At 40.6% G+C, this 10,935-nt stretch overlaps 1 protein-coding gene and 1 long non-coding RNA gene across 2 annotated transcripts; one reads left to right on the plus strand and one right to left on the minus strand.

The window, feature by feature from the left end:
* Positions 1-341: 341 nt before the first annotated feature.
* otx2b (orthodenticle homeobox 2b) lies at positions 342-5,741 on the minus strand. The gene is made up of 4 exons (XM_004540630.3): positions 5,475-5,741; positions 3,205-3,412; positions 2,491-2,642; positions 342-1,986 (listed from the first exon to the last, which is right to left on the minus strand). Exons 2-4 carry the CDS (start codon positions 3,299-3,301, stop codon positions 1,363-1,365), a joined length of 873 nt encoding a protein of 290 aa, XP_004540687.1. The 5' UTR covers positions 3,302-3,412; positions 5,475-5,741; the 3' UTR covers positions 342-1,362.
* Positions 5,742-5,856: 115 nt separating this feature from the next.
* LOC112430659 (uncharacterized) lies at positions 5,857-10,447 on the plus strand. The gene is made up of 3 exons (XR_003022122.2): positions 5,857-6,837; positions 7,481-7,596; positions 9,905-10,447. It is a non-coding gene; the product is annotated as an uncharacterized LOC112430659 (long non-coding RNA).
* The last annotated feature ends 488 nt before the right edge of the window (positions 10,448-10,935 follow it).

Raw genomic sequence — 10,935 nt, forward strand, 5'->3', positions numbered from 1 at the left:
CGTTGGGCTGTTTTTAAGACGTGATAGAAAAACTAATTACGCGTGAGAAAACAGAGTTTGGTCGGCACGCACAAGTGTAGGCTAATTATTACTCAGACGGCCATTATTGGCTTAATTAATGCGAAAGTTCTGGTTTTCCCTCTTTGCCTCATCACGCACATATACCACCGCAGCCTCGATTGAAAAAAAAAATAGTACCCACAAAGGTTCTGTTCCATTTTTAGGTCTTAAAGTCGTAGAAAACGAAGAACCCCCCCTTAAACAACCATGATTTTTGCGCACATTGCCAGGGTTCCACTTTAATTTCCAACACGCACACGCACACACAGATCGTCTATTGATGAAAGAGTAAGCTCACAGGACCTTTATTCATGTCTTTTCAGCGGTGAGGTCACACCATCTTTGGAGCCAGTAAAGGATCCACAATCACCGTGTGTTGAGATCAATGGAGGGGAAGCAAGTGTAGAGCTCTCAGCAGCCGAGAGTCTTTTCCAGTATGGCTAACCCTTGATTATTACTACCATCCACCATGTGCTTGGAAAGTCTCGTCTCTCTTTGTGATGCAGTAAAAATAACCATTAGCATCTTTCGTTGGTGAAAAAACCCCAAAAGAAACAAAAACGAAAGAAAACGAAAAAGTTAGAAATCTAATAAAATCACAGCAGAGAGTCCAATGCGAGGGGGAGGGGGGGCTCACAAATTGCATACAATACAACAGATCACAGTTTCGAAGGCTAGCACAGATAAAAAAAGAAAGAAAAAGAAACCACATATGTACCATTTATATAAGACGCACACTGATTGTCTCTTAGAAACTACATATTGATTCCTTATAAACACTTTTTTTTCTTAAATAAAGTAGTGCATCCATGTCCACACGCCATCCTCGTGTCACACACTCTGCCGGCAGGGCGGCAAAGTTGTTTAAGAAGCTTTAAGAAGGTCTGTCCATCCCGAGCACTTCAGCAGGACTATTAACTTGAGTTTTGTTCTTTTACTTCCGTGGCTGTGGTGTGTTTTTCTTTCTGAGTCCACTCTGTGACGTCCTCAACAGGTGGTGTTTTTTTGTTTGTTTGTCTGTTTTTTACGCACATAGGTACGCACTGACAGATAAAGAAGGGCTACAACCGGTGAATAAACGGGAGAGGGGAAATCTCTTTGCCAGTGCTAAAATACATTAACTTCTCCTCTAGGAGGACCAAAGACCATCATGCCAAAAACTAGAGGCCACCCTGAGAGCCCTGCCTCGGTGTACCAGGCTCACGTTTTTACCCAGTCTGAAGTGTTCTGTTGAGGGATGGCAGCGCTGTGTCTCGTGTGGTCGTCACTGTTTGTGCACTTTTTGATAGCTGATTGCTCGGTTCACAGGACCTGGAATTTCCACGAGGACGTTTGATCCTTATAATCCAAGCAATCGGCATTGAAGTTCAGCTTCCACGATGCCGCTTGGTCCTTATAATCCAAGCAGTCTGCTGTGGAGTTGAAGCCCAGGCCGGACGTCCCGTATCCCTGGGTGGAGAGGGACGCCGGGGACTGGTTCAGATGGCTTGTGACTGCGTTTGTGCTCATCGGACTGAGAGTTGACCCCGGGCCTGACAACTGGTGGTGCATGGGAGTGAGGTAAGAGCCGCAGTCCATACCCCCGAAGTAGGACGTCGACCCGGCGTAGCCCTGGCTGTAGCCCGAGGCCTGTGTGTAGGTCATGGGATAAGACCTCTGCATGCAAGAGGAGGAGGTAGATAAGGGATCTGAGAGGGGAGAAATGGACGCCGGACTCCATATGGACACTGGCGCGGTGCTGGTAGAGATGGCGGGGACCGTGGTGGTGCTGGTGGGGGGTGTGAACTGGCCGCTGGCCCCGCTTTCCGAGCTCACTTCTCTGGTTGGGGAACTTTTCTTTTTGGCAGGTCGCACTTTGTTCTGCCCCCCATTCTGCTGCTGCTGCTGCTGCTGGCGACACTTTGCCCGCCGGTTTTTAAACCAGACCTAAAGCAGGAACATAATTGAACACATTCATTACAATGTCCCCATAAATACTAACCAAGCTATACTAACCGTTTAAAATAGGAAAGGGGCTATATGTATGTATAAAAAGGCTTTTTTGCCCCAGTAAAATTATTTAAACGTAATTGGAACAGTCCTAATAACTGAAATATTATAAAACACGGTAAATATATTGCTGTTCGGGGTGAGGTGGGGGGCGTTTTAGAGTACATATAAAGCAAAAAATAAATAAAATAAAATAAAAAATAATTTTTTTATGCTTGTGTTTCCTTTCAAATGAGTTAGAAATATATTTTCCCCAGATTAAATCAAATACAAGTACAGGTAAAATACTATTTATTTAAAATACTAAAATACTTTACAGGTTCCAGAGTGAAATGTTTCGTTTGATGCTTCTCAAATTAAAATAAAAAATAACAAAGCCACTTTTTTCATTCTACAATATATAACAATATTTTAAATATGCCTTGGCGTCAGTTGACTCACCTGTACCCGGGATTCAGGTAGATTGATTTTCAGCGCTACCTCTTCGCGCATGAATATATCAGGATACCGAGTTTTAGCAAATAACGCCTCCAAAACGTCGAGCTGTGCGCGCGTAAAAGTAGTCCGTTCTCGCCTCTGCTTCCGTGGAGTGGCTGTAAGTGCAAGAGAAACAAAAAAATCGCATAGGTTATTTATGTATACATGTACAATTTTTAAAAAAGTCATCAAAGGCAAATTTGAAACTAATTACGCAGGAGTCCTGTGAGAGTAAAAAAAACAAAAAAAAAACCCGGTGGCAAATTGTAGCACTTGACATCTTTGAGTCTAACGTGCCAAAAAATTTAATGCAAACATCAAAGTAATTTGCCAGTAATTTCCTCTGGAGCCACATCTAAAAATAAAATCACACACGGAGAGACTTGAGGATTAGTCCTCACTCCAAGCTGTGTGCGCTAGAAGTTTTCTGTAGACTACTTTCCATCACCTTTTGTTTGTATTGGTCTGGTCAGTCTAATAAATGTATTTATTTTTCATATTTGTTTTCCTTTTAAAAAAAAGAAAGAATAACAATAATAATACACGCAATAATAATTCGTGAATTAAAAAGGTATATGAAGGGCTGGTTAATTGCTGTAACATAATAGCAAGGAGCCCTAAGTCATTTTCAGGCTGTGTGATCACATCTTATTTAATTTTCAAAGAGGTTAAACATACCTGGATAGCCCACTGATGGATGTAAAAGATCCATGCCGGAAGTAGTTAAGCTGAGGCCATTAACTGTGTAAGGTGGTTGCTTTAGATACGACATCATGCTAATGTTTGTCTGAGTGCTGAAGTTGGAGAAAATTTTGAAAATTGATGGAGCTCCCGAGGAGTATTCGGTGTCCTCTGTTCGCCGTGTGGTCCGTATTACACCTGGCACCTGTTTAAAAGAAGAAGAAGAAAAGAAGAGGAAGACGGATATTCTCGTGAAGTGATATTGGCTCTATTTACGTGACGCTGTGGCGAAATAAGTCCTTTCCAGAGCGCATGGCTCTCCTTAAAAAGCACGAGCCACTTCTCCAGCTGTCCTCATCTTTGCAACCCCCACACGCCCTCCCACGATTAAGATAAAAAAAAAAACGAATAAAAAGAAAGGAGCACTGTGATTGCAACAGGTTAAAGCCACTATCTCCTTTATACAGTAAACACCATGAATTGAAGATAAATCTCTTCAAAATAAAAGCTAAAAATAAATAAAAGTTGCTGGCAAATTATCTATTTTATTAGGAACTAACTTTATTTTTATTTTTGAATATTATTTAGTTTATGTTAACATTAGATTGTATGTATGTAATAATCGATTGGATGAGAAGAAAAACAGCTGAAGTTGAACTGATTGTTACTAAAACGTCTGAGTCCGTTTAGTCTGACAAAGCACACAGTCAACGTTACATTTTTATGATGAAGATTAATATGCGCCCATATTGATGTGATTTAGAGTAAAAATTACTGAATTTTCAGGTTCGTTTAGTGAATAAATTGTGTTATTTTTATGTAAGAAGGAGATCATTTTAAAATATTGAACCAGTGAAAGAAAAATGGACACATGCTTTCTCGATACATTTTTTTTGCAGTTCTTTTAAATAAACAAATTTGCTCCTTGGTAAATTTTGACTGCTGTCACTTCAACTTCAGTGAACCTCACGCGTTATCCCCACTGAGCCTCTTGATTAGTTGCATTTTTTTTCTTTTCAATATCCAACGGTTTTAACCCCCTCATCCCAATCTGTCACACTTAAAACACACCCGTCAACCAATTGCGCGCACACACGCTCGATAATAATTACTCTGTCCAATAATTAATTATCAGAAATGTTTTTTTTCTTCGTAATTTAACGAGGCGATCCAGGTGGCAGCTAACCGAGCTGCAGTTTGGTGTGAGTCCACAGAGCTTCCTGCAAATCAAACCCGGCTCTCTTTCTTTATATTTCTTTCCTGCAAATCCTCGTGCGTTAATTATGATTTCATCGCAAATTTGCTGATATAAAGTAGGAAAAAAGCATAAAGTATCAGCAAAAGTAAAGAAATTAAACTCTCGTAGATATTTGCTTGATTGAGCTAAACTCCTAATTGTGACCCCCCCTCCCCAAACAGGATCCATCCAAATGAAGTGTTGGTTTATTGTCTTATGAATTATTTATTTTCCGAGGCAAAGGAGAGCTAGAAGACAGAGGAGGCCCAGGAATAATTTTCAGTAGCAGGCCCGAATGTTCCTTCTTTTCTTCTTCTTTTTTTCCGGTGAACTTTTCAGCCTGGACGCCTCCACAGTTTCCCATTTTTGCTGCCCTTATCCTGTATTAATTTACGCAGAATACACGAGTGCAGTGTGTGTGTATGTGTGGGAAATTTTTGTCTGAAACTTAACTCAGTAAACATGGATAGACGCCCTTGTAGCAGTCCTGGATCAGTGAGTGAGTGTGAAATTGGTAAAATATGACCTCCAGGAATCAATTAATTATTTAAAAGCCCATTATTACATCAAGAGAACTTCAGCCCAGCGCTGAGTCTGGTCTTGTTTTCAGTATCAGAAGCTATCACAATGTAATTTTATCAGTTACTGATTTACTGATGTGATTTACAATATTTCCGTTTTTTCTTTTCTTTTCTTTTCTTTTCTTTTCTTTAATATAATAAATCAGTTTGTTGTGTGCACCTATTGCACCCGTATTTGTGCACACATAAAATCAGTGACAGCCTGGGTTTAAGACGGCATATTTAATGCCAACAAATAACCTGAAACCTCCTCGCTGGGATCTCTTTTAGAGTCTTCGTGGGTTTTTATTTTAGCACCAGTTGAAACGTTTTGCTTCCTCTTCTAAAGAAAACGATTAGGCGAGGAAGTGATCAGGTGAGGAATTGCAGGTTTTAACTAAATTTCGGTAGTGTAATAATAATAATAATAATAATAATAATAATAATAATAATAATAAAGCTGAACTTACCTTGGCAGGGATGACTGGAAAATTCTTTGTCTACTTGGTGTCCTCCGGGAGAAATAATAAAAGTCAGTAGAAATCGACGACGTCCTGTCGCATAAAAGGAGAATATCACAAACCCGAGCAGAGCAGGAGCAGCCGTCTTCACTGGAGATAAAAGTTAAGCGTTGAGCGCCTACATGAGGTTCTGAAGCGTTGCGACAGCGGCGGAGTGAAGGAGGGAGGCTGCATGTACGCCTTTAGAATTTGTTGGTGTGTTGTGAGTGAAGTGGTTTGAGTTAGATTTTGTACAAAGTGCCAGCCAATGGGAGCCGCAGGACTGAGCTGAGGTCTGTCTCTGTCTCCGTCTCTCACACTGGTGGGGAGGGTTTTTTTTTCCTTTCTGGGAAACAAATGTCTCCAGCTACTTTTTTTTGACGCACAGTCTTCAGCCAATGGCAGCGAGAGGGCGACTGACAACATCCCCATCCCACCGCAGAGAGGGCACACTGATAATAAATAAACGGTACGCCGTTGGATGATGAGAGGTGGAAGGAGTTTAAAGCAAAGAAAAGTCAGTTTATTTCTCATTTTATTATATTTTTTCATGACATCAAAGGAAGCATTAAAGTAAGAGATAATTTATAAATAAAAAAGGGGGGCGAGAGGCGAAACATATCCGAAAAATAAAGACTTCTCAGAGCGTTTAATGTATGTCGAGTATTTTAGTGGGAAACTCTTTTTAAGCGTTAATAATTTCACACTCTCGTCTTTACTTTACCAGTTTAAATACAACCACCGATGTTTTATAGAATAATATCACGAAAGCTTCCAGACAACCGATCAATATTAAAAGTCGATTATAAAATGTTTTATCATCTCTGTTGAGGCACCAGATTAATCTGCAGAAGAAGACCGGGAAATATAAGTAGAATTAAATATGTAGGAAAACCCCCAAAACAACAACAAATAAACCCTAAAAAAAAAAAAAAACAACAACAAAAAAATGGGGGACCAAAGCGGAGCTTCAAGGCTGCACCGTCCTCTCACATTCCAGCACGTCGTAAAAAAGGGGGATTTAGAGCGACTTATTTCCTTAAAACTGTCCTCCCATCCACTGAGCAGCCAGTCTGCTACCGTCAGCCCGCTGCAGGCCCTGCACCGAAATGTACAAACAATATTTCCAGGTGGGTTCCCACCGGGGAGACACCTGAGCACTTGGGGACTCGCAGCCACCGCACCTGCGGGGTACAGCCAGCCATGCAATTACACACACAAAAAAAGCTTCTCCGTTTGGCGACGTGCGGAACGACTTTTCACTGACTGCACTTGAAACGGTTCCTGCAGGAGGAAGATGTGCTCGAAGAGAAGCAGACTTCTGAATATGAAGGTAGGCCTCTTTTAATTCTGTTTCATGTGCCGAAAGTGCATTTTAGTAGATTTAATAATAATAATAATATTAATTATTTATTTATTTATTTATTTATTTATTTATTTATTCCCTTTGTCTTTACCTAGTAACAGCTACTTAGTGCAGGGTTGATGTTATTTCATATTTACTGGAAGACCAACAAGCTGCAAGGGACACATAAGCCTCCTCTACGTCACTTGAATTTTGAACCTGCGTGCCCATCTCAAAATAATATGCCGAGGGTTTTTGTCACGGCTTGGTAAATGTATCATCTTAAGAGGCTTTGTGTAACACCTACACACACACACACACACACACACACACACACACACACACACACACACACACACACACACACACACACACTGTGCGCTTGCACGGACACACCCGCTCCACTTCAAACAGATTTGAATATTGATTTAGATTTATAAACACAGACAGACCGTGGGCTTTTATGACTCGTCGCTTGCCTCTCTCCGTGGCTCGTGTGCAAGGCCGGAGTCAAAGGTGCAGTGACAGCTGCCGAGAGTACCGGTTCTCGCTCAGCCTCTGGAGCTCACACAGTCTGACGCACAGCACACCTTATCAACTTTGCAAAACTCAGTGACATCTCTGTTGACAGATTTCGATCGTGGGGAAGCGGCGGTGTGGATCACGAAGCTGGATTTCTTTTAACAGCACAGCCGAGGGGAGAAAAGTTGGGAGATGTTTGAGAAACAGGAGCTGCGACACATTCAGGTAACCTTTCTTTCTTTCTTTCTTTCTTTCTTTCTTTCTTTCTTTCTTTCTTTCTTTCTTTCTTTTGCAACTCGTGCTTATTTTTTATTTTTATTCTTGAAAGATTAAGAGGAACTGCCTCATCTATTCGAAAAGGAGTCTATTAATCACTTAACCTATCACGTAGAGGCAAATTTAAACGGGTGGAATAATTAACTGTTTGATAAGTATTTTTTTTAAATTGTGTTGCTGTTTGCTTTATTACTAAAACATAGCAAAAATCATCATAGCGCACAAAGTATGAATGAAGTCCTGCACTTTCTTGAGGTTTCACATTATTTCACACGAGGGTGTGCTTGTGACTGTTACAATGTGCACGCCTAAATAACAAATAACAAAAAACAAAACAACCAAAAACAGTTTGACAGTAAAACCTTAATTTAAAAAAATATTTTATTAATGTTTCCTATGTTTGGCAGCTGCATGCAGAGGGTCTCAAACTGCGTGAAAAATGATGACGCCTTGTGCTGTTATCTGCTGGATCTCACCGTTTAAATTGCTAAATAATTTATTAAACTGTAAAGCTTGGCCCTCCTCGGGGACTTTGTATCTTAAAAGGACGTTTAAAAGGAGAAGGAGTTAAACGCCTCTGGCGAGCAGCGCTCCCACTGACTCCCGGCTAATTGACGACGACTGCTTTTATCTCCGCCTCTGCTACACTCAACCTGAGGGTGAGGATTTCACCAGGCCCGCTCCAATCTGTGATTTCTACAGTTAATGCGTAGCCATGCATCTTTTCAAACGCACTGCGCAGGCCCTGGATGTTTGACCCTTGTTTGATAGGGGGGGAAAAATCGCATTTTTAAGATTGGATAATTACAGGCAATACAGACCCCTATTTCACTGCTCTGTGCTTTATCCAGGCGTGGAAAAGAAATAATCAACACATTATAGAATACATGAACGCACTTAAAAAAAAAAAACAAAAAAAAAAAAGAGGAAAAAAGGTGCTTGTAAATTTCCTTAATTTCAAATAACATATTTGCCATCAAAACAGCTTTTCTCGCTTCTCTTTCGCTTCTCTTTTCCCACCTATAGTTTCATATTCGCATGGCTGAATACGAGGAATGTGTTGGTGGATTTCATTCTCAGCTTAAAAAGAGACTTAAAATGGGAACAAAATCATGCAAAGCATTCATATAGAAATGATAATCTGTAATGTCAAGAAGAGCCTTTCCTTCTGCACATAGGATTTCAAATTTACCCCCAGGAAAGGTTGATTACACTTCAGTCAGCCTTTATCGTTCAATATTACTTCTGCTAACATGCTCTAGTTTTTTTCTCCCCTCTTTATTAAATACACAAAGTTATTATGTATAAACCAACAGAAATATTACTTTATAGAATTAAAACTATTACCATCCATCCAGATATCATTCAACTGCCAAAAAAACGAAATAAAAATAGGATTGTTATGTAAATGTAGTAATGAAGTTTTAAACTACTTTATTTCAAATTGTTTTTATCGCAGCTAAGAGTTAAGTTAATGTAATGATTGAGGTTAAACTCTATTGTTTATCAATGATGCAGGCAGTAATTACTGTAGCTAGATATTTGGTGTGTGTGTGTGTTTTTCTTTTTTTCCCTTTCTTTCTTTTTTTTGGTTGTGAGTGTGTGGGTGACAGAGAGAGAGGAAGAAAGAGAGAAAGATGAGCTGGAGAAGGATAATCACAAGCTGTATTTTAATTAGCCTGGCAGGTTTGATGGATACATGCAACCACTGCTGCTGCTGCAACAACTGCATAGTGAGCAAGATGCCTAAACAGAGGGCTTTCCCCGCACTCTTCCCTTATCACAAAAGAGCTAAACCTTTGTGTAATGTAACATGTAAGTGACCCCAGAGGTCATCAAAACACATCCAGTCCCCTCCCCGGGGATTAAAGGGGCAGAACCCCATTCAGTGTCTGTTTGGGAAGAGTTTGCTAACACGGAGGCACACAAGGCACGTTGATCTCCTTAAGCATGTGCAGTTTTATAAGTTGAATTTAGGCTGAAAGTTCTGTTTAAATAATTTCAGAGACGGGCACGCTGTCGAATAAGTCTGTGCTCCAGTTTTCAAGCTGGTGCTAAACTTGGGAAATTTTGGGCTTTCTTTCCCACACATTTCTCCATAAATTCAAATGCTGTGCCGCCATAATGGCACGGCTCTGTGTGTGTGTGTGTGTGTGTGTGTGTGTCTGTGTGTGTGTGTTTGCCAAGTTCGTTCTTTCCATTAATATGACATGTCTTTTAATTGCTGCCATAAATGTTTGTGTTGTGTTTCACGCAGGAGTTTGCCAACAAACAAAACAGATGCAATTAAACACACACTCGCCTTCAGATCATCTCTGAGGAGACAAAGTCGAGTCTGGTGGAAAGCCGACAAGGACAAACAAGGAGGGAGAGGACTCTGCTGCCTCAAGGTTAACTCTGACTGAATGAACTCTCGTCTTCACACTATCAGTCTCGCCACAAAGACACATCACTCATTGCTTTTTATAGCATCTGTGCTCTTTTTACAAGTTGACACGATGCTCAGTTGATGTTTTATTTTTGTATCATTGGAGAAAAATTAAACCAATTTTATCGACACGCCTCTGTTTATTTTGTGACTTGCAATTAATTCAAGGTTAATATGCAAATAAAGACATTTATGTTGCCATCACTGTAAGAGCACCACTATGCTCTCCTTTTCCCACCCTCTCCTTTCACCTAGCCCTCTTCTCTGTGTGCTGCTGAGGTGTCTGCGTGGCGTGGTAAAACCTGCCCTGCAGACCGGACCTCTCAAGTCTTCAAAGGTGGAAGAACTCAATGTGGGGGATTTGTTCAGGCTTATTTGGTAACCTAGGATTTGAATTGGATTCTGGGAAGCATTCATAACACATTTGGAAATGTTACATTGTGTGATTTTGTGTGTAATCCCCATAATAAATTTTAGAAATGGTCACAGCACTTGCACAACTGTGACTATTCATGATTTATCAAATGGTTTTCTTGTCTTGCCTCTTGGGGGTGAGGTGTGTGTGTTGCCCACGGGGAATGGGGGAGGCGATCTCAGAGCCGGCGAAGAGACAATTCTTCAGTTTTAACCTTTCTCTTAACAATTTTTTTTGTTTGTTTATTTGACCTGAATATGTGATAGGGTGAGGCACCATGCTTCCAGAGCGATTCTCTCAGACCCCCAACAGCACTGGAGCATTTCAACCTCTAGTGGATTATACCTCCCTGGGAGGAGGGTTAGTGTACACACACACACACACACACACACACACACACACACACACACACACACACACACACACACACTGTAGGTACAGTTTA

Source organism: Maylandia zebra, linkage group LG19 (assembly GCF_041146795.1).
Source record: "Maylandia zebra isolate NMK-2024a linkage group LG19, Mzebra_GT3a, whole genome shotgun sequence".
Taxonomy (NCBI): Eukaryota; Metazoa; Chordata; class Actinopteri; order Cichliformes; family Cichlidae; genus Maylandia; species Maylandia zebra.